Source organism: Sander vitreus, chromosome 4 (assembly GCF_031162955.1).
Source record: "Sander vitreus isolate 19-12246 chromosome 4, sanVit1, whole genome shotgun sequence".
In the NCBI taxonomy this organism is placed as follows: domain Eukaryota; kingdom Metazoa; phylum Chordata; class Actinopteri; order Perciformes; family Percidae; genus Sander; species Sander vitreus.
The window spans coordinates 30,326,282-30,353,675 of record NC_135858.1 but is presented as its reverse complement, the minus strand read 5'-3'; the positions used below and the strand labels follow the sequence as shown (position 1 = coordinate 30,353,675).

Here is a 27,394-nt window from a genome sequence, read left to right as displayed (position 1 = left end):
GTTTTCATGGTGAATTCTAACAACACTAACTCTCACCTCACTCAAGTGAGTCTTTATTTGCAAGGGGGAGCGAGTATCAGCGGCCACCAGTCGGCTCCATCAGCAGCAGCTCACACTCGCTCCAGTCCCACATCAGAGAAGGCCTTTTCAAAGCACTTCCAAAGGCTCAGTAGCACCGAATGCCCAGGCAGGCAGCTGCAGCAGGCCGAGGTTGGGTCAAACTGATAAGGTTCAGGCTCACTCCCTGCCTAAGCGGGGAGTCCGGAGTCTGGCGTGCGGAGAACGTCATGTCTTTGATTCACTGCAATCGCCATACTCCTGTCTGCGATAGCAGCTCAAATCCAGCACGTCTTTGATCAAATAGATGATTTCACGGACACACATGTGAGCGCAAGGTTGCCTACATGCACTCTGGGACACAAATCCAAAAACACTGTTTCAAATAAACCCCGGTAATAAAGAGTTGGCCCTATGTGTCGCACTTTTTAAGCCCAATATAATCAGAACGGATGAGCGTTTCAACAGAGAATCCTAAACATAAAGATTAAGACACAATCAGGGCATGCACAAACAGCTTAAAGATGGCATTTGTGTGTTTCAGTTGATAAGCATGTCGACTGCTCCAGATGGCTTACACCAGGGTAGCTCAGGATTAGGGAAAAATAGAAAGAAAGGGCACATCATCATAGCAACAGCCAAAAAAATCGGAACCTTGGAATTTCTCCTGCAGTCTATGTGTATATACTGCACAACATGGGGGCAAAATCCAGAAACGTAATCCTCAAGAAGATGCACAAGTAAAGTAAGGAAAAAAGTTGCAGTACAGAAAGATGTAATTGCCCTAAAATGTAGTAATGTCAGTTTTGTCAAAAGGACCACTAATAAAACTTTCTAAATTTCTCAGAGCAGCCTGGAACAATTCATTCCGCAATATAGTACTGATCATGACCTCACTATCCACAGCAACTCATTGTATAAAGCATTTACGGTGGATTTTATCATTTTTCGGGATGCATGTGAACTGATGCAAAAAGTGACAGAGTTTCAAAGATTCCAGCTGTATGTGTGTAATATATTTGTTTAGACTTGACTAAGAAAAAGACTCACTGGGAAAACAACCAAAAGATACATACAAAAAATAATATGCCACAAATTCGGATGCCATTTATGTCTATAAATAGTGCATTATCGGCTCATATCCAAACAACAAATTTGTTATTGGTTACATGACCCATGTAGTGCATATTTCAAAATGAGATTGTCCTCCGAAATACAACCCCATAGGGCCTTTATACTCACAGTTTATTACCACCCATATTTCCCTTTATTGTTAGGTGTCCCTCTAGTGGCCGTAGTAATTTTGACGGGAGCAAAGCAGGAAGTCATGTAACATATTATCAAGACCAGGCCCCCAGGAAGTGCACCGGGCTTTGAAGCCAATTTGACATAGCAGACAATCAGTGGAATCACAACTTCCATGCTCGTCACATGATGCCATGGGGTCCATAAAGACTTTTTCATAGACTTACATGGCGAGACATTTGTAAATCATTGGATACATTTTTTTGAGCATCACAACCCCCGCAAAATCAGGATTTGATCCATTCGGTCCGATAACATTTGGAAAGTCTAGAAGAGCTGCACTATTAAATAATTCAATCCCAATTCAAGTTAGCGGAGTGCCTAAAGGAAAGTAGCCAGCTTGGCAGGTGGTGCGCCTGCTCTATGGGCACAGTGCGGAAGCAACGCCAATCATTCAGGTCATTTTGTATACAGCATCTGAACTTTTTTGGCTTTCTGTGCCACTGAGCAGCTTTCATTGGAATGAACACAGGACTTAGACCCAGGAGACCGCTTTTTGTGTCCCGTTTGAATGTTGAGCTATTGGTCGTGTGGTTTGGAGGTCTTTGGAGGTTTAAAATTATTCCTCAGCCCTACAATGACCACACTCACTTCACAAAGAATGTACCTATCCTCTGAGAGGTACACTGGATATAGGTCTGCATAAATTCTGCTGGTGACTGGGAGGATGAGTGGAACAGGATGAAGTAGCTGACAGGATCAGTCTCGACACCGTAGCTCTGCAGTTCAGAAATGGGTCTCAGAGGGAACGTAGAAGCCATTTATTTCACTCTTATTATTCCAACAATTATCACTGCACCTAGGAACAATGACTTTCTCTGCTGGCGCAGGAGTGGCTGGAAGGGGGGGGGGGGTTTAACGGAGGATAATAACTTTGGGTAGCCATGGCAACCAAGCCGATGACGCATAATGACCCCCACCCACCCACCCATCCCCTCTTTGAACCGTCTCGATGTGGTGTACAGTGTTACTGCTTCTTTCTGTTCAATATTTACAAGACAGTGTTATATCCTAAATGTGTGTGTCTGTAATGATAAGTTGTTTCTTTTGTTTTCTTTGTTATATACAGTGTTTTTGGTTGACACATTTGAATTGAGTATGCCATTTGTCACATTCCATCATTTACTGAGGTGGTGATGAGAAACAAAGGTGATGCATTTACATTTGTCACACAAGTTATCATTTGCATTTTTGTACAGTCAATGGCCTCCATAGTCAATTCAAATGTATTTTTAGTGTCAAATCGTAACACAAGGATACTTCATACAGACCACTGTCAATCTCTGTCAGTCTGTCTATCCAACATTTTTATAACTTGGTAGCACTTGTTTTCAACTGCCAGATTTTTCTATACCTGTTAAATATATTTGGTTATGCTATTGCAAGCAATGCTTCTGGTTAACTAAACATACTACATAGTTTCTCAATGGCTATTCCAGGAAATATACTACAGTTCCCATGATATACATTGATATTGCGAGATAAAAATGCATATATAGGAGATTTTATCAACATCACACACCCCCAATGTCAATGAACTGACGGGGGATTACTGAACTACACATTAGTCTAACACAGAGATCTTCAACAGGGGGTTCTCGGAGTTATTCCAGGGGGGCTGCCAAATTATTGTTTGCAAATTTTAGAAAGTTGCTTTTATTTTTCAAAAATGTAAATTAAATAATGTAAATATACATTAATATGAATCCAACATATACTTAGCAATGATAATTTGACCTATTTGTGAGAAAAAAGAAAAAAAAATGTAATTTACAACATTGATGATGCTTACTATAGGTATGGTAGTCACTATGGTAGCCATCCAGATATAGTTCAGCTTAAGGATTCTTCTGACAAGATATAGACTAAATGATTAATCAATTCAATAATTCAATAATTGGCAGACTACTTGATAATGAGTGCCCTATAGTGTCCCAAATACCAAAGTTTCTCCCTGACTGCTGAAACGTAACACTTTTAAATCTTTTTAAGTCTACATTCTAAAAGCTCCAACCAGCCGATGGGTAGTTTTTTGGAATATATATAAAGTTCATCAGATATTACACCAAAATTTAAAAAGGATGTAGGTTATAGCAATTTACGATAACTGTGTTTCACACTGTTACTGCTAATTTCCCTGCAGAGTGGAGCTATGCTTTGTCTTCCCTGGATGATAACGCTGTGGTTTGGTCTCCATGCTGCAAAGTTCAAAGTCTTGTTTTATGACTGAGCTGCCAGCACGAGTGGCAAGAGGAAACATAATGGTATTGTGTTACCATCCATCTGCAATGCAGCTTAAAACACTTAGCCTGCAACCCAAAACGCCTGTGTGTGTGCACAGCTCTGCCTTTATTCTGCGGTCTCTTCCGACTAGAACATGTAATGCATCGTCCACACCCACCTACCATACAGCTCAAAACAAGGTGGGATCAAAGCCTAACACACATCATAATGGACAAACTGTGTATCACTTCCAACAGCAATATCGGCTTCAATGTGTGACTCAGGCAGTGTTACCAAAAAGGATGTAAGAAAACCCCATCTAGATGAGACAACATGCACTGCCTGCACCAAGGATTTCGATTTTCACCTCCTGAAAGTTGAAACAAAGTGAGGAGGAGTGTGAAAAGGGGGCTTGTGGCAAGGACGGATATATGTCGGACTGTGAAGAGGCTGCAGGCGAGGCAAAATGTGTGTGTGTTTTTAATGTCTGTGAGTGTATGTGCTAATTTTGACTAATAGGCCTGGGAATGATGTTACTGGCTAAAGCATGACTCCCTGGTTTAATGGTAATTAGATTTTGCATTTGGTTGGCTCGCCCAGCGCCTGTCAACATCATGTCACAGCAGTGGTCTTTGGAGTGACACCGCCTGAGAGGCTTTAGTCACTGGCCAGAGCCCAGAACAGGGCCACAGACATGAGGGCAGAGCCAATTACCCAGCACTACAAGACACACAACTACAAAGAGGGTGAGGAGAAGGGCAAAACCGGAAAACATAGATGATAATGGGAGATTAAAGGAAATACAATTCAGAATACTTAAGTAGAAATACTACTTGAGATATAGTAAAGCTATAAAAACGAGTGTCAGGTATGTTCAAGTGTACAAGTTAAAGGTGTGTTCATCTAGCGTGAAAACCAGACGAATCTGCCAGCTCATTTTTCATTTGCTCTGGCAGATACGTCTGGCCCATCTACCGTTCAAAAAGATTTCCATAACCTGGACGAGCCAATCACAACCGTTTATCTCACACGAAGCGGGTTTAAGACGATGACTGACAGAGGAGTGTCATGCTTGAATGTTATTAGTGGACATAACTGGCCTTCTCCGTCCAGCACAAAGCACCAAGCCCAGGAAACTCAGATCAAGCTGTCAGACTAGGCGATGCTGATTAAATATGAATCAATATTCTGTTACTGTATTGCACATTTGTCGCATAAAATGTTTTCAGAAACACGTTTTAGTGTGCCATTTAGCTGTAATTTGAGAAAGCTTGCGAGCCGGCTTCCTGCTTCAAAACGAACCAAGCACTGACCCAACTTGCATGTGTCAGTCAGAGCTACGTCGTTTCATTGCTCTGATTGGTTGTAGGTCCACCAAATGTTGTCCAGTGTCATTTTCGTCTTGGACCGTTGATAACGCCCCGTGAAATTGAAAATAAACTCAGACTAATACGTATTTGCAATTAGTCTGGCTATGCCAGGATAGTGTTTACCAATGGTCCAACCATAATCACTTTGTTAGTGATACACTGGGTGAGGGTTTGGCCAGTCTCCAATGAGAATTCATTGTTGATTTTTTTTTTTTATAAATTTCACAAAGAATTTGGGTCCAATCAGTTCAGCCTTACTTCTGAACCAATACATGTGATGTATCACCAGATTTGCTAATTTCCCTTTCAAATTAGTGCACTCTATACAGTGACAAGTCTGCAACAGATGAGGTGTCTCCTAAGAGGAAACTTGTGTCCTTGTGTGAGCAATGCAGAATCAGTGACTACAGAGAATCTTCAATAAAAACAGCCCGGGAGTGATTACACATTTAGCTACTTTACGGTGGTTCTAGCAGATTCACTGGCTCATTTCGGAAGCAGTTCAGAGTCATTAGAGAGAGAGTAAAACATAAGTTGGAAGACAGCACTTGAGGACACCATCCACCTGCCACTCCTTGAAATCAAGAGACAATACAGTCACATGCACAATCCTTACTCTGTGGGTCATGGTGCATCCTGACAGGTCATACTCAACAAGTATTCCTTCCTTGCTTCCATCCTTCCATCCATCCATCAACTTGCTCCTATTCAGATCTGAAACACCTCTTAGTTAGTAAATCACAGTACAGTGAATTAGATTACAGACTCTGATTACTGATTAAATGAACATTCTGACACTGATGAGTCAATGAGATGCAATTTTAAAGCAGCACATGATAATGATGTCAGTGTGCACCGGTGCTGATTACCCATACTCCGCCATCCCTAAACCAAAGGGCACGTGCCAGAGGATGGAGGGGAAAAAAATACAAATTTCAGTTCTAGTTGCAGCTTGTTCAAATGTTATTTTGATTATTCACGTAATCTTTTGCCAGTGAGATTGGTTGGGGAAAGAGCCAGTGAACTACTGAAACACACACATAGGCAGAGAAGGATTCCAAACAGGACTCAGCCTGGGTGCCATCCCCATCAGGCTTTTCTTTATAGCTAAATGTGTGACAACACTTCAATGTACACTATAAAAAAAATTACAAGGTGAAACTATAGTCAGCTGGAATATCATAGACAAACCAACAACTATGCTATTTGATTATACAGCTTTCTGTTCCTCGTCCAGGAAACATGAAGCATGGCTATATCAATGCTGCTTACTTTGGGGGTTAATGACTAGAGTCTTCCCTTTAACGAGTAACTTGATACCATATCACAAGTCCTAATACATTGACTGATACATTGTTTTTTGCTGTCTCTTATGAACAGTTACTGGTCTGCACCTCTATGGTTAAGGTTTGGTTTAATTTAGGCAACTAAGACTACTTTAAGGTAATGGAATTGGCATGTTAACTGCTTGATAAGAGACAGGACACATACCACTGTATCCCGTGTCCAAGTTGTACGCTGTGTAATACCACACCTAAAACTGATGCCAGGGTGTTTAAAGTATACAGTATAGGCTATTCCAGCAGGGTAAAACTTCAGCTAGCACAGACAAACATTGTCTAATGTTCTGGAAAGTAAAATGGTACTGGTTTCCTGATCACCAATAACACAGGATTATATGTACTTCACCTGGGCTCCTCCCTATTTTGGCTCAGCCCTATGTTCCCTCATTTCTATGAAATTTCCCCCCATCAAAATTAGGTCCTGTGTTCCCTCAGCCCACATACCCCCCAAAACCGGTCATATTTAATGTTTTGGATACGTAACCTTGAATTTGTTGCTGCAGTAATACTGATCATCTTGGATTAGGGGTTAGGGTTAGGGCTGACGGAGCATAGGGTTGAGGGAACACAGGGCTGAGGGAACGTAGGCCTAAGGGAACACAGGGCTGAGGGAACACAGGGCTGAGGGAACACAGGGTTGACGGAACTTAGGGTTGAGGGAACATAGGGTTGAGGGAACATAGGGTTGACGGAACATAGGGCTGAGAGAGCATAGGGCTGAGTGAACAAAGGGTTGAGGGAACATAGGGTTGAGGGAACATAGGGCTGAGAGAACATAGGGCTGAGTGAACATAGGACTGAGTGAACATAGGGTTGAGGGAACATAGGGCTGAGTGAACATAGGGCTGAGAGAACATAGGGCTGAGTGAACATAGGACTGAGGGAACATAGGGCTGAGTGAACATAGGGCTGAGAGAACATAGGGCTGAGGGAACATAGGGCTGAGTGAACATAGGGCTGAGTGAACATAGGGCTGAGAGAACATAGGGTTGAGGGAACATAGGACTGAGGGAACATAGGGCTGAGGGAACATAGGGCTGAGGAAACATAGACACGCTCCCCTTCACCTAATGCCTGTAAAATCATCAGTTAATTTCCACTTCTCTTTTAGGATCACAGTAAATCCACTCTCTCTTTCTGTCTCTCCTTCAAATAATGAGCAAGAATCCAGAAAGCTTAAAACAAAACAAAAGCATGAATACTAATGCCCTGTTGTGGAGGCAAACATAAATGGCTCCAGCAGATAATTCCTCATCCAATACACAGTTCATAAGCACTTGGCGGCAGAGAGCTAGGGCCTGTTATGATTCTGCTGACATAATTACAGGCCCTTAACATGCAGCAACATAAAGGCACCAGGTCCATGTTTTCTGTTGATGTCAGTGGTGTTATCACTGTATATTTCTACATTGATGCATGATTGCTTTTCAAGGTATCTGGTTTTCTTGAATTACTGGCAAACTGATGGGTGGAACCAAGGCTGGAGTACTAATCAGGCAAAGCGAGAAACTGCCTCAGGGTCCCAGACCCCCAGGGTCCCTTTCTCCTGAATGCCACAGATTCAGTGTCTGTAAGTTGGTTTGTAGCAAATGGATCACATGCAAGTTACTTTTCTAACGTTCTGAATATGCACTACTCAAATACAATTGTTTTTAATTTTGTTTTCATTTAATGTAGCCTTTATTTTACCAGGAAAAATTCTGAGTTAAAAAAACAACTGAAAAACAAGAGTGTCCTGGCCAAGGCAGGCAGCAGTAAAATCCCACATACACACAAACACAAAGTATGCAAAAACATTAAAAACATAAAACAACTGAATATTCAAGGTCAGCCACAATCATGAATACATCAGGCAAGACATCTACAGCCAGATGTGTCTGCCTCCAAGTCATTTACCATTCTGGTACACTCACTTTGTTCTATCTTCACAACCCCAGCTTTTTTTTAACTTAATCCTCAGCCCCAACCGGCATTGACTCAAGTGACATCACCAGAGAACATTTATCAGATTTCGTGCAGCTCCCTCTGGTGACACTAAGAGCTTCAGACAACTTTTTTTCACATATGCAGTAGTACTCATCAATACCTGTGTATAGACTTTAATGTGTCAAATTGGTGGAGTTCCATTTTAACAACCTACATTTTCTTTGGCTAATATTGTCCTTAAAAAGTGCATTTTCTGTTTTCTTTTTACACCTGTGGCATGTGGTACTGGCTCTTCACTGGGTCTCTACAGGAAATAAAATGTTTCCAGCTGTCATCTGCAGTTTGCGCTGCACAGGCATTGTACGGAAAGGTACACAATGCACAGGAAGAGGGAGGAACAAAACGTCAATAAAGATCTTTATTTTAAATTGTATAGACTAAACAATGAATTGCTTAAAATGAGACCAAATGTTAATGGCAGCTCTGCATTAAAACAGAATGGAGAGATGGCAAACTGTATGTTCAATAGCCAAATTGTAATTATTAAAAAATGCAAAAAATGTTGACCAACAGACTCCAGATTAAAAAAATATCTGAAAAAAAAAATAATAATTATGTATTAGTAGTAAAAGCTGTGTTCTGGCTTTTCGTACACATACACTGAATTACTTTGCTGTCCTATTCTCTCTCAGTGTGGTACCTAGAAAGTACTTCAAGAGCGTCAGGCTTGGTTGGCTTCCATTCGATTTCCCCTGCGGGTCATCTATCGGCCTGAGGACGTGAGGAGCCGGAGTGCCAAGCCCGAGGTGATTAACGGAAGAAAGATGGCTGCAGTTCGCAGCGTAAATCCAAAGGCGTTTCAGGTGGAACACGGGTGCTTGTCTAGCAATGAGGAATGGGGGAAGGCTTCACCCAATCCAGCAACTGAATACCTCTCTCCCTCTCTGTCCTGACTCCATCTTCAGCAAACATCTCAAAACAAAAGAGAGGCGAAGATATAGAGGGGAAGTTAAAAAAGGATATTTTTTTAAGAAGACCACAACATAGGAGGTAATGCATGATAGAAAGCTACACTGAGAGAAACGACAAGAGTGACAGAGGCAGAGGAGGCCTGAGTAGAATCCTGTGCACCCAGGGGTGATATTAGTGAACCCCATCTGTTGAACATCTGGCGCGGAGAGCCAAAACACAGAGTGGTTAGCAGCCATGCACTCACAGAGGGCAAGACAAGCCTCAGTCCTGCTGAGACTGATGGAGACGACAGCAGGGTAAACTCTCCATTCATCATCCACCTGACATGTTCTCCTGCAAAATGAGAGAATATCTCTAGATCTGCAATTAATTGTCACTTAGTTATCCATTGATTATTTGAATCAATCATTTACAACAACAAAAAACTAACAAATGTCCATGTCAAGCTCAGGCTATAGAGCCAAAGTGATCTCTTTAAATGTGGTCTGACAAACATTCAAATAACCTAAAATGTTCAATGTTACAATGATATCAAACATAATTCCTCACACACTTACAAGAAACTATAAGTGACTGACTCAATCATATAAAAATTGCAGTTGCTTAAAGCTATAGTGCGTAGTTCCTGTCGCCCCCATGAGGAATTCTAAGTAATGACAACAACACTGTCGGCGCGTCCAGATGATACAAGCCTTCCGTGATCGCGCACCGCCCCCACCCATCCCCCACGCAGTTGCTAGTAGCCAAGGAGGACACGGAGGACTAAAAAAACATGAAGAAGAGGTAATTATCTCCACTCGAGTTTCTGCGCGCAAAAGTTGCAGGCCTACACCATTTTCTTAACATAGCCATACTGAGAAATGCAGAGAGAGTTGTGTGGAGCTGATAGTCTTAATTACCTTTGTAGCAACTCATTTGGCAATGGTTTGAATGTAACAGACGTTCATTAATATCTAAAAGTTACGCACTAAAGCTGTAAAGCAACTATGTATATAGCTGATTTTGGTGCCACCCATTGGTGGGATCAAAAAAGATAACCTGGCACAGACCAATGAATGAAGTTCTAACATTCCTCAGTCTGACAGGGAGACTTGACAATGAGATGGTAATTGAGCCGATGAGGCGCTGTACACCAAAATGGGCCTTGAATGTCTACTCACTCACACAAGTATCATGTGAGAATATTGTGTAACCCTTGGACTTACCCTTAGTGATGGCCAAATGAAGCATCATGAGGCTTTGTGAACCATTTTTCTTTATTTTCTGAGCCCACTAGATGGCATTTTTGGTTTAAAGACTCAAGGAATGGCAATTAATGTGCTTTCAACCCTTTGTTGAACAGATAGTGCCATCAACTTGGTTAAAAAAATTAAGAAAATGCTTCACAAAGCTTCATGAAGCTTCATTTGGCCTTCACTACTTACCCTCCAACCAGTTGTGAAACACTTTATGCAGAATCCACCCAAGTGACAGGTGTCCTAAACAACTGTATACCATTACAAGTTTGACAACTATCGTACCCTTTCCATTTTTAGGACTCCACTGCACTGCCCTGCACAGTTTCTGCTGTATACCGCCCTGCTGAAACCTCCATTCCTTGATTCATTAATATGTTTATTTTCACAATTCAGCTGGACCGTTGCATTGGATGATCTCTCATCTCAAGAATCCAATCGCAGTCAGATTGAAGGTTTAATTGTCATTGCACAAACCAGTTAATTTGATTTAACAGTATAATTAATCCTCTTAGCTGATTGTTCAGTGGCAGCAGTCACTGACAATTTGTCAAATTGCTTTGTTACAGTAAAATTACATGATATGCTAAAATTGCTCAAAGCAATATCCTTGGTGAATTATCATAACCCGAACTCTATGATTGATTTCTAATCCAGGGGTTTGTTGTTTCTGTCCATATGTATCTGTTGGAAGGACAGGTGGAAGTGATTACAGGGAGGGAGAAGTCCTTGATAACTGGAGTGTGACTGCTTTATAGGAGAAGTCAAAGTTGCTATTAGATCTTCAAACCCATTCATTAGTGCAACCATGACATGTCCATGTAACTGACAGGATTCATGCCTGACTTCACCCCAGCTGTTTGGCTCACTCTGCCGGTGGAGCTTTTCTCCTTTTTCACAATATCAATTCTGTCCTTTCTCTTTGCAAGCTTTATTTGTGTCAATGGAATTCTTGCATGTTCAGTTGTTGAAGAGCCAGTATTTATTATGAATTGGCCATCAAGATAGGTTTGTTAGTTTGTTGTTCGGTCTGGATGGATTGCTATGGAATTTGATACAGACATGTATAACGGTTCCATGGAGGAAGAACCCCAATTACCAACACGGTGGCTCAGTGGTTAGCACTGCTGCCTCACAGCAAGTAGGCACTGCAGAGTTCGATCCCTATCCGGGCAGGGCCTTTCTGTGTGGAGTTTGCATGTTCTCTCTGTGTTTGCGTGGGTTTCCTCCGACAAAGACATGCATGCTAGGTCACTAGGACTACAGTTGAAAATTAGCCCGTTGTCTAACACTGGCGCATTTACAGAAATATTGATTAAAGTGCATTGTCCTAATAATGAATAATTAAAAATATTTTCATCTTGTGCTAACAGTAGGGTAAAGCTTAAATTATTCAGTGAAACATCTCAACATGTACTAGATGGATCGGCCCAAAATGGTTCCCAGATAATGTGTAAAGACTTTGAGACTCCCCTGACTTCCCATTTAGCACTACCATGAAGTTGACATGTTGAGTTCAGAGAGAAATGTCTTGACAACTATTGGGTGGATTGCCATGGAATTTGGTACACCCATTAATGTTCCCAACTGGATCAAATATGATGATAATCTCTTAAGACATACAGTTATTTCTGTTTCCATCAGTGAGTCACCTGTTGTCAAATGTTTCAAGTAATTTAAAGAGGAAAGTAAACTGAGTTGGTAAAATCCACCACCCAATCTCACATGGGGTCATTAGGAGAATTGGCTAGGAGATTGAGATACAAACACACTACACAAAGTCAAATAAGACAGCTCGAAGAGGACAGAACACCAAAGAGCAAAGGAATTTAAAGCCCAACAGAGATGTAAGATAGAACGAGGGAGAGGTCACCAGAGATAAAGAAAGAGGAGAGGGCATTGATGTTTAAACCACCTCCTCCTGGATCTAAGACAAATTGTGCTATGCACTCGTCTCGGTGGCCCCAGTCCCTATCGCTCTCTGAGGAGGAAACCAGTGTCTCCCAAGCATTAAAGTGGAAAAACCAACGCCACTGCAAGAATTTAATGAGGAGGGCTCTGCACTGCTCTGCGCTCAGTGTGTGACACAACACTTCTTGGCATGTAGTGATTTCCTCTCTTTCTCTCTTCTTTATTCACTGCCTTTATTCCCGCTGCCTACACTAGCGAATTGCAGTGGATATCCAGGCTTGAAACCAGCCCTGGCCCACTCTGTCCTCAGTGGTAGGCTGCAAAAATATCATGCTCCCCCCCCCCCAGAACTGAGTGTTACACACACATACTATTAGTACTACACACTTCATCAACTCTCTAAGCACCAAGTCCACTGTACACAATGAGAAATATGAATATTCACTTATTATTGGGTTGGTATTGTGATGTAATTTAAATTAATAATACTCCCACCTTGGGGAATTTTAGGGCCATTATCCATTTGTTGTGCTGTTTTTCTTTAGGACCAAACTTCCAGAAACATTGGAAGTTTGGTTTTATGTAATACAGAAACAAACTGTACTTGTACCGCTTTTCCACCCAACCTTCCAGCTCGCAAAAAATACATTTACTACTGATCATCTTCCATCTCACTGGGCTGACGCTCCCGCATTGACTTTAAACAGATCACAGCGGAGTGGCTCGATGGCGCCGTGCACAACACAAGAAAAACTGAAAAGAAGGTTTATGTTTCCCTCTGTAAATATTTCATCAAGGTACAAACCATGAGATTGGAGTGCAGCACTGACTTCTATTTGGGAGCTGCTTATATGATATTGGGCCAGTAAAATTAATTTAAGGTGTGGGAGGCAGGACAGCTTTGTGGGGGGACTGTGTCAAAATGGGGGAAGGAGTTGATGGATGAACATTCCCAACACTGGTGTGATTGAGTGGTAAAACAAGCCTCGTGAATTAATGCTTGGTGATTATCCACAGTAAGCACACTGAGGCTGGACTGACTAACTGTCAGTTAGGTTAGGGACTTGTAGGAATTGTGCAATAACGACAGATCTTTTGTTTACAGTAAATAAATAATAAACAATTACAAATCTTAAAGTCAAGTTCATAAAGTCACTTTCTTTGCATTCATTTGATTCCCAATCAAGATATACTGGTAAGAATGGCTTTCCATTGTTAATATGTACTTAAAAACTGTTCTGAAATGCAAAATAATAGAATTTTATTCATGTAATAAAACATGCAATTAATCGTGATTAACTATAGAAATTTGGCGATTAATCGCGATTAAAAAAATGAATCGTTTGACAGCCCAAATATATATATATATATATATATATATATATATATATATATATATATATATACAGTATGTAACACAGATTGGCCTGTATTCAAACTGCATAGGATTTCATGAGTCAGCTGTCACTGTTTGTCACTGTTAGTAGAAACCCAAGTCTGCTGTGTCTTTCATACTTTACACTTCACTTATTAACCACAGAATTATATGCTCTCTCTCTCTCTCTCTCTCTCTCTCTCTCGCTCTCTCTGTCTAACAGGATGATATGTGTCCTGATGCCATTAGGTTACATACATTTATTTGGGAACTTGAAAAATGTCCTAGATTAAATAAGACTAATAAGCGTCTCCAACCACACTCGCTGCGGTGCTTTGAGTTCAGGTTTATTACAAGTGATTACAAGTCATCATGTGGGGAACATGAATGTCTGAATCAACTTTAATGGCAATTCATCCAATTTTCAGAAATTTCAATGTGAACCAAACAATTTCAAAGTCATGGTGGCACTAGAGGAAAAATTCTGTGGATCACCAAAGTCAGTAGGATTTATTCTCTTGACGTCTCGTTCTTTAGTCTAGACTAAGCTACTAATGTTACCATGGCATTACCAGCAACAGGCGGAGTATACATGCTGCCTCCTGTTTATGCCCAGTATATGAGAATGTTGATGAGATATTTTGGTTTGGGCGTGTTAGTTTAAACACAGATTAGTTCTTCTACTGGAGATCGCTTTTGGCTCAACACTCTGCTTAAAAACCAAAACGTAGCAATGTAAATGTAGCCTCAAACACAGCTTCTTCCCCACAGCTATCAGAACTCGAAATGGACAAAACAAGCACAAGTTGAATGTGTTTAAACCAATGTGCAATATTCTAACAATTTCAGTTTTTAACTGCTTCATTTATCTATTTATTTATTTATTTATTTATTTATTTATTATTGTGTGGAATGTATGAATGAATGTGTGGAGAGAATGAGTTTATATTGTTTAACTAGCGGCACCTTACAGGAGTAGCACTCTGAATTTCCTTTTTAATGATATGACAATAAATGGCATTCTATCTATCTATCTATCTATCTATCTATCTATCTATATATCTATCTATCTATCTATCTATCTATCTATCTATCTATCTATCTATCTATCTATATATCTATCTATCTATCTATCTATCTATCTATCTAAAAGCATCAGATCTCCCTGCCTGGTAGAGATCCACATTTTTTAAACATCACTCCTCCAGTTCGTAACACTGGCTTTGTGTTAAAAAAAAGTCTCCAAACTGAGACCTGGTCCATGTCACTGGAGCAGGTTTCTTGACAAAGTAAATGATAGAGTCATACTTCTCATAAAAGGTAAAGCGATCTTGAGGATTAACATTTGTGTCCTCCTGTATTTGTTTAAAACTTGTGTGAACATCTGGTTGTTGCTGCTGCTGGTGGTGCTGTTTTACTGAAGCCAGATCTCAGCAATTAGCCTTCTGACTAAAAAGACGATTATCACTGATGGGAAACATGGCCAAAACTAAGAAAATCAGATGCAGGCTGTAAATTCCCAGATGAGTTTGGTTTCCTCTGTCATTATTTATCTTCATAAAATGATCATATTATATTTATTTCCTCATTAACAGCCAACGAGGAGGTTTTAAAAGGTGTCCGTATGTCTTCAACACTTTGCATCTTGATGCCGACTTTGAGATTCATCCTGAATCCTAATTTCCATGGCTTAATTCATTAATGACTTTTACTGCAAATACACCTTTATGTGCACTAAACAAATGTAAAATAAGTGTGTGTGTGTGTGTGTGTGTGTGTGTGTGTGTGTGTGTGTGTGTGTGTGTGTGTGTGTGTGTGTGTTTGTGTGCGTGCATACATTTCTTCATTTTGGTGAAAAATGGGATTTAAGTTCATGGACATTAGTTTGGGCTGTGTTCAGAATAATAATCCATGGTTACAGCAGCATGTAAACCAGAGAGCAGAGAAACCCAGGGGGATGGAAACAAGAACCAAATACAAGAATAAATAAAGAATGAAAGAAAGAAAGAAAGAAAGAAGGAAAAAAAAGAAAGGGAAATGACAGGGGAGACGAAAAGAAAGACAAGAGGAGAAAGAAATTTAAGAAGAGATGATGAAGAAAGAAACAAGGGCAGAATGAAAGTACAGCAAAGTAAAAATGATGGGAAAAGTTGAAATAATGAAGTGAAGGATAAACGGGACACAGGGAACAGAAAGGAGGCCAGTAAGAGGAGATGAAAAAGAGCGAAGGAAGGAAAGACAATAAGAAAAAAAAAAAAAAAATGGTAGAACAAAAAAAGGGTCAGAAGAGCAGAAAGAGTGATACAAAGACAGAAAGATGAAAAGGACAGAAGGAGGGACGACAAAATGAAATAAAAGGACGTAAGGTGATTTAGAAAGAGTATAGGAGAAACAACGTGAAGAGGGGGGGAAAAAGCAGGAAAAGGGAAGAAAGAAGGGAGTTAAGAGGCCAAGAAGAAACAAGAGGAACGGAGTGAAAAGCTGTCTAAACTGTTCCGTAAAACATGAGGACTGTCGTCTGACTGACACAACATCACCTAGTGAGATGGTGACATTTCTTTCACCGTTCTCCGGGAGAAAGCAGCCGCTTCCATTCCTCTTTCAGCGCAGGTGACTGATGGGAGTCGAGTGAAGTGCATTTCAACATTCAGAATGAGAAAACGTTCTGGCAAAATGGCAGGAACACCCATCTACACCTTTCACCGGTGCATCGGAGAGCTGTCACAGCTCCGGAGTGAATGTCCACCTATCGAGCCTGACAAAAGAACACAAAGTGTCTGAAAGTCCTGACATGTGCCAAGGTGGAGCCGGAGGGAAGTGGGGGTGCGAAGGCCCATGGCCAAAAAAAACACCACCTGGCATCCGTCAGCCGCCTCTGTGTCAGCAATATCTCATCACGCTGCATCTTAACGGCTTCCAAAAACGACTGGCGGTGTCACAAGTTTCAATCTAAAGGAAGGCGGGGGGTGTGTGTGTGTGTGTGTGGGGGGGGTGGTGGTGGTGGTACAGTGGAATTCTAACTCTCTTTGGCTTTTGCCCTGTCCATTTGTTTTCCCGTCTCGGTTCTTTCTCTTCTCACCTCACGCTGTTTGTTTGCTGTCGCCGTGGGTTACGCTCGTCATCCTCCATGGCGTTGGACAGCCTGTCAGTCTAAGCTCCTTTTAACACACTGCAGCCCTGCACAGTGACACAGAAGCTCTCCCCTGGCATCCCGCTTAGCAAAAATGAAAAAAATAAATAAAAAGGGAGCTCGGCTGCGTACACCTCTCGGCTCTCATCAGCGTCTCGTGCTGTCTCTGTGTCTTTCTCCTTTCTCTTTGTTGTGTTTCTGCCTGCACGCTATACCATCGCATTCCAGGGTGTGATGCAGCATTTTATTGGTTCACCGAGACAAAATGGAGACAAAACAAGTGTTTTTTGCCAGAAGTATGTTCAGCTAATCTTTAACTCTGCTGCTGTTGTTGGCCATAGGGCTGGGTAACTCCTAAATTCATTTCCAAACCTGTACTGTTCAGTCCTTCCAGAAAAATCTAGAAAAGAGTTTTTTTGTGATTGTTGCGGGCAAAAATCCTTGATTATGCGGCACATTTTCTTAAAAAAATGCGATGGAATATGTGGGATATTCAAGCAATTTCATGTGATGAAATTGCGGGAACTTGCAAAAACTGCGGTTTCATCGTGGCTTCATCGCGGCGTTTGCGGCTTTTCGGTGATGTTCACGTCACGCAATTAACGTTCCCATGGCAACAGGGGAAAATGGCTTCTCTTGTGTGAAGTAAACGCAACATTTTTCAACTTCCTGCTAAGATATACTGTATGTGACTTTTTTGCAACGAAAATGCAGGGATTATGAAATCATGCAAGCCCCGCATATTTTGCGCGGAAATCGGCAATTTATGCGGCGAAAGTGCGGCGTATTTGAAAAAATGCGCCCCCCCCCTGCATAATTACGCGGACTTTGGCTGATTATGCATTGAATTATGCAATCCCATAATCGTGTTTTTCTGGAGGGACTGACTGTTTTTGATACCTTACTTTGACAAATTCAGAGAAAATGTTGTTAAAGAGAACTTATCCATGCAGAGTATTTATGACCAGGCTTCTTTGAGACAAGCCAAAAGAATTGTTAGTGACACGTCTCATGTTCTGCACACAGAATATGAGAATATGAGGTTTAGAGTACCTCGCTGCAGACTCAACCGATTCAAAAACTCATTTATTCCTGTGTCTATTAAACTTCTAAATAGCTGCAGATAAAAGCCAGAATAGGCCCGGGTTGATGATGGGGATGGGGATCAATTGTTATTGATGCACTTGTGATCACTGCGCTGATATTTATTTGTTTGTATTACTTATTTTTAGAGTAACTATATGCACTGCGTGACACCATGTTGTGTTTTACACACCATCAGGGTCATATTATGGTTTGTTGTATGGTATTGTATGTTGATTGTGTTTTGTTTGTTTTATGGCTGCAGCATGGGTTAAGTGCCCAAGACAAATTTCCCACCTTGTGGGACGATAAAGTTAATAAAGTTAATCTTGATCTTGATCTTAAAACACATTTTTAAAAACAACTTTAAAACAACTTTTGAACGTATACATATTCCACCAAATAAACTTCCCTCCTGGGGATATTTTGCAGCGGCACTGTGGCTTCGTACGGCGTTTAACGCCACCCAAGACTATTGTGATTGGTTTAAAGAAATACCAATAAACCAGAGCATGCTTTTCTCCCATCCCAGAATGCTGTGTGGACTAGCCAGACCCTCCTCCACAGTGCTGTGGAGGTAGGTCTGGCAATGCAAGACTATGTTTAGACACCAAAATTACTAGTTAAGTTTAAAAAAAAAAGATTGTGGTTTAGGGTTAGGGTTAGGGTCCCCTTAAATAGAACTCCCGGGACACAAACACCTGTTTCCTGGGTGAAAGTCTTGGTTTTTTTCCCCTTATCTTCTCCCGGGACACGAACTCAGCTCCCTGGCTTGAAAGCCCTGTGTTTTAGGAATGGTTGATGAGAACAGCTTTCAGCCTCTTTAAGCTATTTATTTTAGTTTTCCAGCACGGAAACTTCACTCTCAACCTCAAGCTCCAGCAGCAGCAGACAGCTGTTCTCTGGGAGAAAGCCCTTCTAAAGCCACTGACACTACATGCCTGGCACCAAACAGTAGACAGACAAAGTTAGCGACTACTGGAGATTTTGCAGCTAAAGAGCTGTGCGTTATAAGTTGGTGGAGACCAAACCAGAGCTAAAAGGAGAGTGAATATTTGACTTACATTCTTCTGGTGGCCACAAACACGACTCCAAATCAATGCTTATGTTGCTCTGTGTCTGCTGGATGTGTAAAAAAAGTGTGTGTGTCATTTGTTGTGGTATAAGTGGCCAAAAGCTCCAAGAAAATCCAAGTTTATCAGCTGTTGTTTAAATACAAGTGATTGTACAACAACTTTGCATCACTCAAACATCCGAAACTGCCAGACTTTTAATTTGAATCAGATGAGTACAACAAGATTACAAATGTACCCAGGCATTTAATGCCAGTGTTTGTTAGTCGCCGTTTTTTTGTTTTTTTTATGTACTAAGTGCTATAAACACATTTTGGCATGTGCCAAAAAAGTATTGGCGTTTGATACCCAGCCCTTGTTACTAGCTGAGAGAAATGGCAGAGTCGTTGCTGGGTACAAATCCGTCCAACAAGCCGAGCAGTGTGTTCTACTGCTGTTTTTCTTTAAAGACAAGCTAGCTAGAGTTATGTTGGAAATAGACTACTTCAAAGTGTGTTTGATGCCGGATGTAGAGTTTTTTTTCCGGCATTAGTCAGACGTATGAATGAAACGCCTGCTTCAGAAGCATGATGGTTTATCACGGCAGAGGGAAGCGGAACATATGGCAGCCAACACGAAACCCTGCCGGAAGCAAACAAGACTTAGCAAAGCAGAATAAGCAGAGTGAGAAAAGTGGAGAGAGATGGGAGGGGGCTGGGGGGGGAGATGAGTGGTATGGGGTGAATGCTGTTGGAGAGCAGCTCTCACAGGCTGGACTGAGCTAGAAATCAGGAGGCACCTTCCAGAAAATGATAAGGGGAACACCCCATCTTCTTCTCCAAATAATCCAGCAGTGGACTTGATTAAAACAATGAAGTGGAACAAGAAAAAAGTGCCTGCTGCTGTTGGTTGAAGAGGGCATATTATATTCAGCAGCCCGTTAAGTGTGAGAGAAGCGGGGCCCGGCAAGAGAAGGCCAGACAGCTCCAGCTTTCCCCACTATTCTCCTTTTTCCAGGCTGCATTGTGGGGCCACTGGCATATTAATACAAAAAGAAAAAAGGAAATCTGATGAGAAACAGATTAAAAACCTAACAGGCACGCTCGGCTGAGCAGAAACGCTGATGGAAAAAAAAACTAAATAAAAGACGATTGCTCCACGCTCGGCTCGTGGTGTTCTCGAGATATCATTAGCGCCTCTGCACTTAATATCATCATTACTATTGTTATCATTATTGGTCCTATTTATCTTTACTTTCCCCCTTTTGTGGAACAAAACAGCATAATTTCCCCGCTTAAAAATCAATAGCACAATAGAAGGGATGTTTTCTTTTTTTCTCCATTCATCTGGTTCCCCATCTCTCTCTCTCTCTCTCTCTCTCTGTCCTTTTCAGGCAGCTAGCTCCTAATGACAAGGCGACAGCTACCAAAGCAGCATCCTACATGGATAACTGCCTGACGCCACCCCCGCTGCATCTTACAGACACACACACACACACACACCAAAACATGACACCATATCTTTTAATCAATCTATTAAGGAAATCTTGGACGGTGTTGACAAGCCCCTCGCTGACTGATACAGTGACCCGTGAGCCGGCGTGCAAGCGTAAGCGCCACAGCGGAGGCCAGATAATAGCTCGGTGAGCACTGAGATGATGAGGATGATAACGTTGGCAACCGAGGGCCACCAAGCATATCCAATCCCCTTCCCCTAAATGTCAACCTTCTCCCCCCGTATCGCTGCGACAAAAAAAAAAAGGCTCTGGGTCTGTGACACGGAGGCCTGCTTAGAATGGTTAACAAACCCGCTTGTCTCATTTGTTCCTGCATGTGTGTGCATGAGCATACACGCTCTAACAGCAGAGATAAAGGAGGGTTGAATGAAAAAAAGGATATGGGCGGAAAGAGACAGAGATGGATGGAAGGAGGGTTTGTGTGTTTGTGTGGATGAAAAGATGTGCCAGCTCAGGCGCTTGTTGTGAGATTACAATGACTGTTCTGTTTTTCCTCCCGGCCACGAGCGACAGGGCCTATTCATTTTTTTTTTTCAGTAGCGGAGAGCGACAGATTGAAGGCCAGACATCTCTTTCTTCCCCCCCCCCCCGTCTCATCCCTGTCTTCTTCCTTTTTCTTCCTTCCTTTCCCCCTAGCTCTCCTTTGTGTGTTTGGTTAACCCAGGGCTGAAGTGCAGCGCGGTGACAGGGGCGTGATGCCTCGACGCTGACACCGCACGCCTAAGATGGGAAAAGGAAAAGTGATGCTCTGTGTCAGCTAGCGGACGCCCTGCGGTGATGTTCAGTGCTTTCCATCCCCTCCAAAAGAAAGAAAGGAAGAAAAAAAAAGAAAAAGAAAGCAGATGTTTGCGTGGCTGCAAACCGGCCATTATGTGGGCGACCGGGGGATGTGTTGGCAGCGGGCAGGTCACTCGGGTACACACGACAGCGCTGCATCTTCCTGTATTTCTAACAGCACTTGACTGAATCATGGCGGGTGTCACTCTGCAGCGAGGTATGACATTATTACGGTGTGTGTGTGTGTGTGTGGGGGGGGGGGGGAAGCTCCAGAGTAAATAACGCACTCCACTCTCTTGGAAAGCTCAGAGGATGAAGCGCCCAAGGGTGTAACTTTGGGTTCAACATTGGGGGGGTTGAGATCTCCACCTGGGGTGGGTGGAGGGGGTTGGGGGGTGGACGACACGTTATTATTTTTTCTGCAACAATTTGTGCCTTCTCTGCACGCAAATGTCTTTATTATTATTTAATATATATATATTAGGAACGATGTTCATCTTAACAACAAATATTTGCTTGCCACAGCATTTAAACTCTTTTCACTTCATTACCCCGAACAGTTTTGAATATTGGCGGGAGTTGTAAACACACCCCCCCCCGTAAATTACACCCATGCTTTCCCAACACCGCAGGTTGGATGTGATGCTTTTTTGCAGTAGGCTATACAAAGCTTATTGAATTGAATTGGAGCGGAGGCCATAATTGCGGATGTCAGAGCCTCCCCGCAGAGGAAATCACAGGCTGCGGATTCTGATGAAGATGAGCTGTTTTGCTTTATGATATAAGACATCTTATAATCAGCAGGAAAAAACAAAAGCCGCATGGACAGGAAGTGAGAAAACAAATCACTGGCGTCTTTCTCACATGGCTTCAGTTTGCATTTCCTTGAGCCTCCCCCCCCCAACGCGTATAGACGTACTGTATGTAAATCTTAAAGTGAGAACCTTTACCAAATTTCACTCAGGTTTGTCAAATTCACAAACCTGACAAAGCTCAAAAGAGGAGACAACATACATGGGGCACTACTGAACCAGAGCCTCATTATCATCTGAGAGAGATCTGAATCTGATCATAACCACCTACGTCTTCATCTCAAGACATTCAGTGAAGCAGCGCTGAGAGGAACACACCACGCACCGCCATTTCAATGATCTCCATCTTGTGAAAAATCAAAGTCTCGCTTTTCATTTTTTTCAATTCTCTGTCTTATTTTTCACTTTCACATTTTTCTCAATTTATTGTATCCAGTGTGATCATCTGCTAGTTTTTTTTTTTTTCTGTCACAGCGCTGACACTCATTTCCTGAGCTGCTTTGTGTTGGACACAGGTTCAAACGGGTGCAGGTAGTTTTGAGACTCAATAAGACTACAAAATGATTCAACATAGAAAAATTGATGTATCTGGATGTATTTACACATTTATCACAGAAAGGCTGTGTTTCAACAGTACACAACATCTTCATACAAAGAGGGAATCTTTCATTATCTTCTCTGGACTATTAAATAGGTCCAGTAAACCAGAAATGCTAAAGATGAATCCTTTGTATGCCGCTTTTTTTTCTTTTTTTTTCTCCCTTTTTCTTTTTCCTTTTTTCTTTTATAACTGATTATAAATCATCAGCCACCAAAGCGATTAACATTTGCAAGTGGTCCACGGGTGACGTGTTTTTTTTCTTCTTCTTTTTTTCTTTACAGAAAGCCTTTCTTTCCTTTCCCTGTGCTTTCCCAAAGCCAATCTCCTGGATAAGAGCCTTATTAATAGAAGAGATGAGCAGGCTGGAAGGTAAGCAGAGCAGCGCTGAGAGCCCGGGTGGATGATGACACCCAGCAGGAGAGAAGCACACTCGTCTCTGTTTCTACATCATCTGCCAGCCGGTGGCATCAAGCAGCTAACTCGGGCTCACTACCAGCCGCTATCATGATGCCGATGAGGTGGTAGGGGGGGGGGCATAGAAAGAGGAGGTCAAGAGAGATTATCAATGTTCCACGTCCTGAGCCGTAGCTTTGCTCTTTGGTGACAGTGCCCACTTCTTTTCCAGCAATCTGTCATGTCGCTAACCCAGGGGTCTTCTACGTTTTTTTGTTTTTTTTTAAGCCAAGGACCCCTTAACTGAAAGAGAGACGAAGGAGGGACCATCTACTACATCGCAGAAAATGTATTAAATTGAGTTGCATATTAAAATAAGCCTACAATAACGTGTAGGGTGGCCTAAAGGATTTTATAAATCATGTTTTAATGTTACATACATACATACATACATGTGGCACAGTGACTCCTTAAGATGAACTGTATTTGTGGATGGCTACCTTAGTCACCTCTAGGCCAGTAAGCCTATCATCAGTGTATTTATTTTTTTCACAAAGACGCTGATTTATATTTACTTATAATATGTTGGATTAATGTTAAGAGATTCAAATTTTCTTGGAAACAAGAAAAATTAAAGAATTAACAATAATTTGGGGCCCCCCCCTTCCCTGCAGTAGCTCTGAGGACCCCCTGTTAAAGATCTCTGCTCTAAAGCGTCCCAAACTGGAAGCTGAATTTCAATCTGTCTGTTTTTTTATTCCTATTTCCTATATTTACATAGTTTATATTTCATTGAAATATATTTTCCCCATCCCACTTATTATTATTATTTTTTTTTTTATTAGATTTTTGCATTCGTTAGATATCTATGAAAAGACAAAGTGGCATGTGGCTGATTTTGTCATTGTGCATTAGGATTATTGTGCTGTGAAAGAAGCCCCAGCTACCCTGTCCCATTTCCTCTCATAGCAGGCAGTTTTTTTTTTTTTTTTTACTTACTTGTGTTGTTTTTTTAAATCTGCAAAATGATATGACAATATTTTACCTGTTGTTGTTTTGTGTCTGTTCCATGTGTTGTGTTTCCTTTCAATAAACACGCTGACAACCAGACGGTTTTACTCGCTAATGAGCCTCTCTTTTTAAATGAGTAACTGCTGCATCTTTACTGAAAAAAAAATGTATTACTCCATTTGGTTTCACTCATCCTGGGTATTTGGTCTGGGAAAAACATTCATTTCCAAGCAGAACAAACAACTCGTGTTTTCATGAACCGCCGCAAATAAATGAATTCTCAACCTGTGGGACAGACTATTATTCTTCCCATCCATCTATCTCTGCCTCCGCCCGTCCGTCAGGACTGTCCGTCTCTCACAGCAGCTCGCTCTCTTCCTCCTCGGCTCACTCCACTTCATTTCTGTTCAGGTTTGTGATCAGATGGAATTAAAATGTGAAAAAAAGAGAGGATAAAGGGGCAAAAAAAAAAAAAAAAACTAAATGTCTAACAAGAAATTGAAGCCAATTTATCCATCCTAAGTGTATATAAATACTGGGATGGATTTGTGTTAGACAACAGGGCAGTGTCATCTTTTTCTACTCTCTCTCATTCTGTGTGTGTGTGTGTGTGTGTGTGTGTGTGTGCGTGCGCGCGCGCGCCTGCGTGCGTGTGTGTGTGTTATTAGAGTCATAAGACATGTATGAGCTAATCTGGTTGAGCTGAAAAGTAGGCTAATACAGTCGGTCTGTGATGTCATATCTACAGGCAGCTCCAACACCAGCTCGGTGAATTTCAACATCACAGTTGGCTCCTCTGACTTGGGGCTGGGGGGGGGGTTGGGGTCCCATAAGGGTCCACAATAATGAACTTCTCTGATTTCTTTAAAGAAAGAATAAGTGAGGCGTGTTTGGCTCACACCGCCGTGCAGAGCTGGGTATTATATATGGATATCAAACTCAGGACATGACACCACACTCCGACTGGGTCAGGGCTTTCTGTCATCCTTATGCAAATGGCTCCATTGGATCTGAGTCATTCTGTCGTTTCACAGGCTGGATTCCATCCCCGTGTGCTCAGGCTGAGTGAAACAAACCTCTCCATCACACATATGTACGCTGCAGATGCATCATTCTCTTTTGCTTGATTTTAACGGTGCGTAAATATCTTCTGAAAGCAACATCAGCGCCGTGATACAGATACGGTGGTATATGCTTAGAAATATTGGGGTATTACCTTTTTTATTTCCCATATGCCTCTATTACTGTAAATACGATATCATTTTACAAATATGAATTCATATCAGATGACGAAGATGCTCACAGAGGGAGTAAAAATATGATCACATACGTACATAATATGGATCTATTGTGTGGTTGGGAGGGGGGGGGAGATATGTTTAACTCCAGATTTGAACATATCCAGCTCCTGTAGGGCTGGAGAGGCTGTGAGGGTGTCTGAGACATGTCTCACATCGTCAACAGCTGGACAGTGTGTATGGACACTCTGGTCAAGGTCAAATGAGATTTTTTTGGGGGGGATTTATTTTCCAGTTTCATGCAGCTGATTTCTCCTCCCGACTGTCTGAGAGTAAACGCAACAGAAAAAGAAAAGGTGTTGTTCCTCTTCAGGTTATTTTGGGCCCCAAAAACAGGCATGGGCTCCAAAGGGGGGGGGCCGGGGACTCTTTGGATTCAGCTGTGGTTGAAGCAGACCCTTCCCTTTTGCCAAATAAAGGTGGGGAAATAGTTAAATTCTAGTAGGCGATATAACAGCTGGAGATTAGTTAAATCAGAGAAAGTAAGCATTTACTACCGGACTGTTTGTTTCTCACCATTCAAACCCCAAAAGAAAGTGTCACACATGGGGTATCATAACAGAGTCACATCTGATTGTTGGTGGAACTCTTCTGAAGGCTCTACATCACCATCCTTAACAGAGACACAGGTATGCTTCCCCCCCAGGCATACATTTAAGCCTCAGCTGCACATTTCGGGCTCGTGTGCCTGAGTGTGTGAAGCGGCTTCAGCAGCCCTGCTGTCTTTGCTCCACGCGCCGCGCTGAGATAACGCGCCGCCGGCTGACAAGGCGTCAGATCTTCCTCATTTTTATCCCGGACCCAACTCCCAGCCTACCCTTGCCTACAGCTCCTTTGATGATATCCCAATACATTGTGCCCTCTCCCCCCCCCCACAGGTTGATTGCTATTTAAAGGGTTAAAAAAAAGAAAAAAAAAGGAGAGAAATAAGGTGGAATTGGAGAGTCAAAGAGGGAGAAATGAGTTCCATCAGAGGGGGAGAAAGCAGGGGAGGGGGATATGAGCTCCTGTGATAGAGTTGTGCGTTTTAATGGATACGAGGAGGTTGAAACAGGTCACTCAGCTGCATACTAATCCTGTTTTTTTTCACTAACTGCCTGTTTTGCGTCTCCGACAGTTTTCTAGAGGACGAGCCCGGTGCCGGGGATGCGCGTCAAGCCCCAAAAAATAAGGCACGGGCTATTCCCAGCCAGTGACCCGCTACTGAATATTCCACAATGATAACCACATTCCTAGACATACCATTCCGTAGACAGGAGCAGCAGAAGGGGGGAAGAAAAAAAAGCCCCGTGTTTGACTTGGAGGGGTCTGAAACTTACCGGGATGACAGTCGGCCCAGAGGAGCACGAAGGCAGGCAAAACCAGAGAGAAAATCCAGCAGCAGCAGAAACAGCACGATTGCAGTAGCCTCCACATGGCAGTAATATGCACGTCGACATGCAAACAAAACGCAGCAACAACTGTTGAGTTTCACCTCCTTTTTATATTTGTTGCGGGCAAATCAGCGACGCCTTGGCTGCGTAAAAAGCAGCGCCGGACACGCAGCGCAGACGGAGCCTGGGCACGGTGGAGAGGTGGTGGTGGAGGGCGGTGGATTATTACAATTTTTTTTAGAGGTCCAGTAAAGAGTCTTTCCGTCCCAAAATCCCCCCGAGATCCCTGGATATGATCATAACACTGGGATCCTGAATGGTGATGGTGATGGAGGAGCGTGTGTGTTTATATATATGCAGCAAAGGGGGAGACTAGCAGCGGTGGTCCACACAGCGCAGCGTCGCTCCGGCGGCTGCGGTGGTGGAGGCAGCGCTCGGCGGGCACACACAGAGGGGAGAGTCGGTATCGGTGGTGGTGGTGGTGGTGGAGAGGCGCTGGAAGCTTTCCATTCCTCCGTCCATCCAGGAAATAGCGTGTGAGCCCAAGTCTGGCAGAGACTTTAAAACAGTCTTCAGAAGGGGGGGGGAGAGAGAGAGAGAGAGAGAGAGAGAGAGAGAGAGAGAGAGAGAG

General features: G+C 42.3%; 1 protein-coding gene across 1 annotated transcript in view; it reads right to left on the bottom strand.

Moving 5' to 3' along the window:
• The window catches only part of LOC144517283 (receptor-type tyrosine-protein phosphatase gamma-like), a 513,098-nt gene extending 486,292 nt beyond the window's left edge, over positions 1-26,806 (bottom strand). The window contains exon 1 of the mRNA XM_078249315.1: positions 26,710-26,806. Coding sequence (XP_078105441.1) covers positions 26,710-26,806 — 97 coding nt within the window. The remainder of the gene's footprint in view (positions 1-26,709) is intronic.
• Between the last annotated feature and the right edge of the window lie 588 nt (positions 26,807-27,394).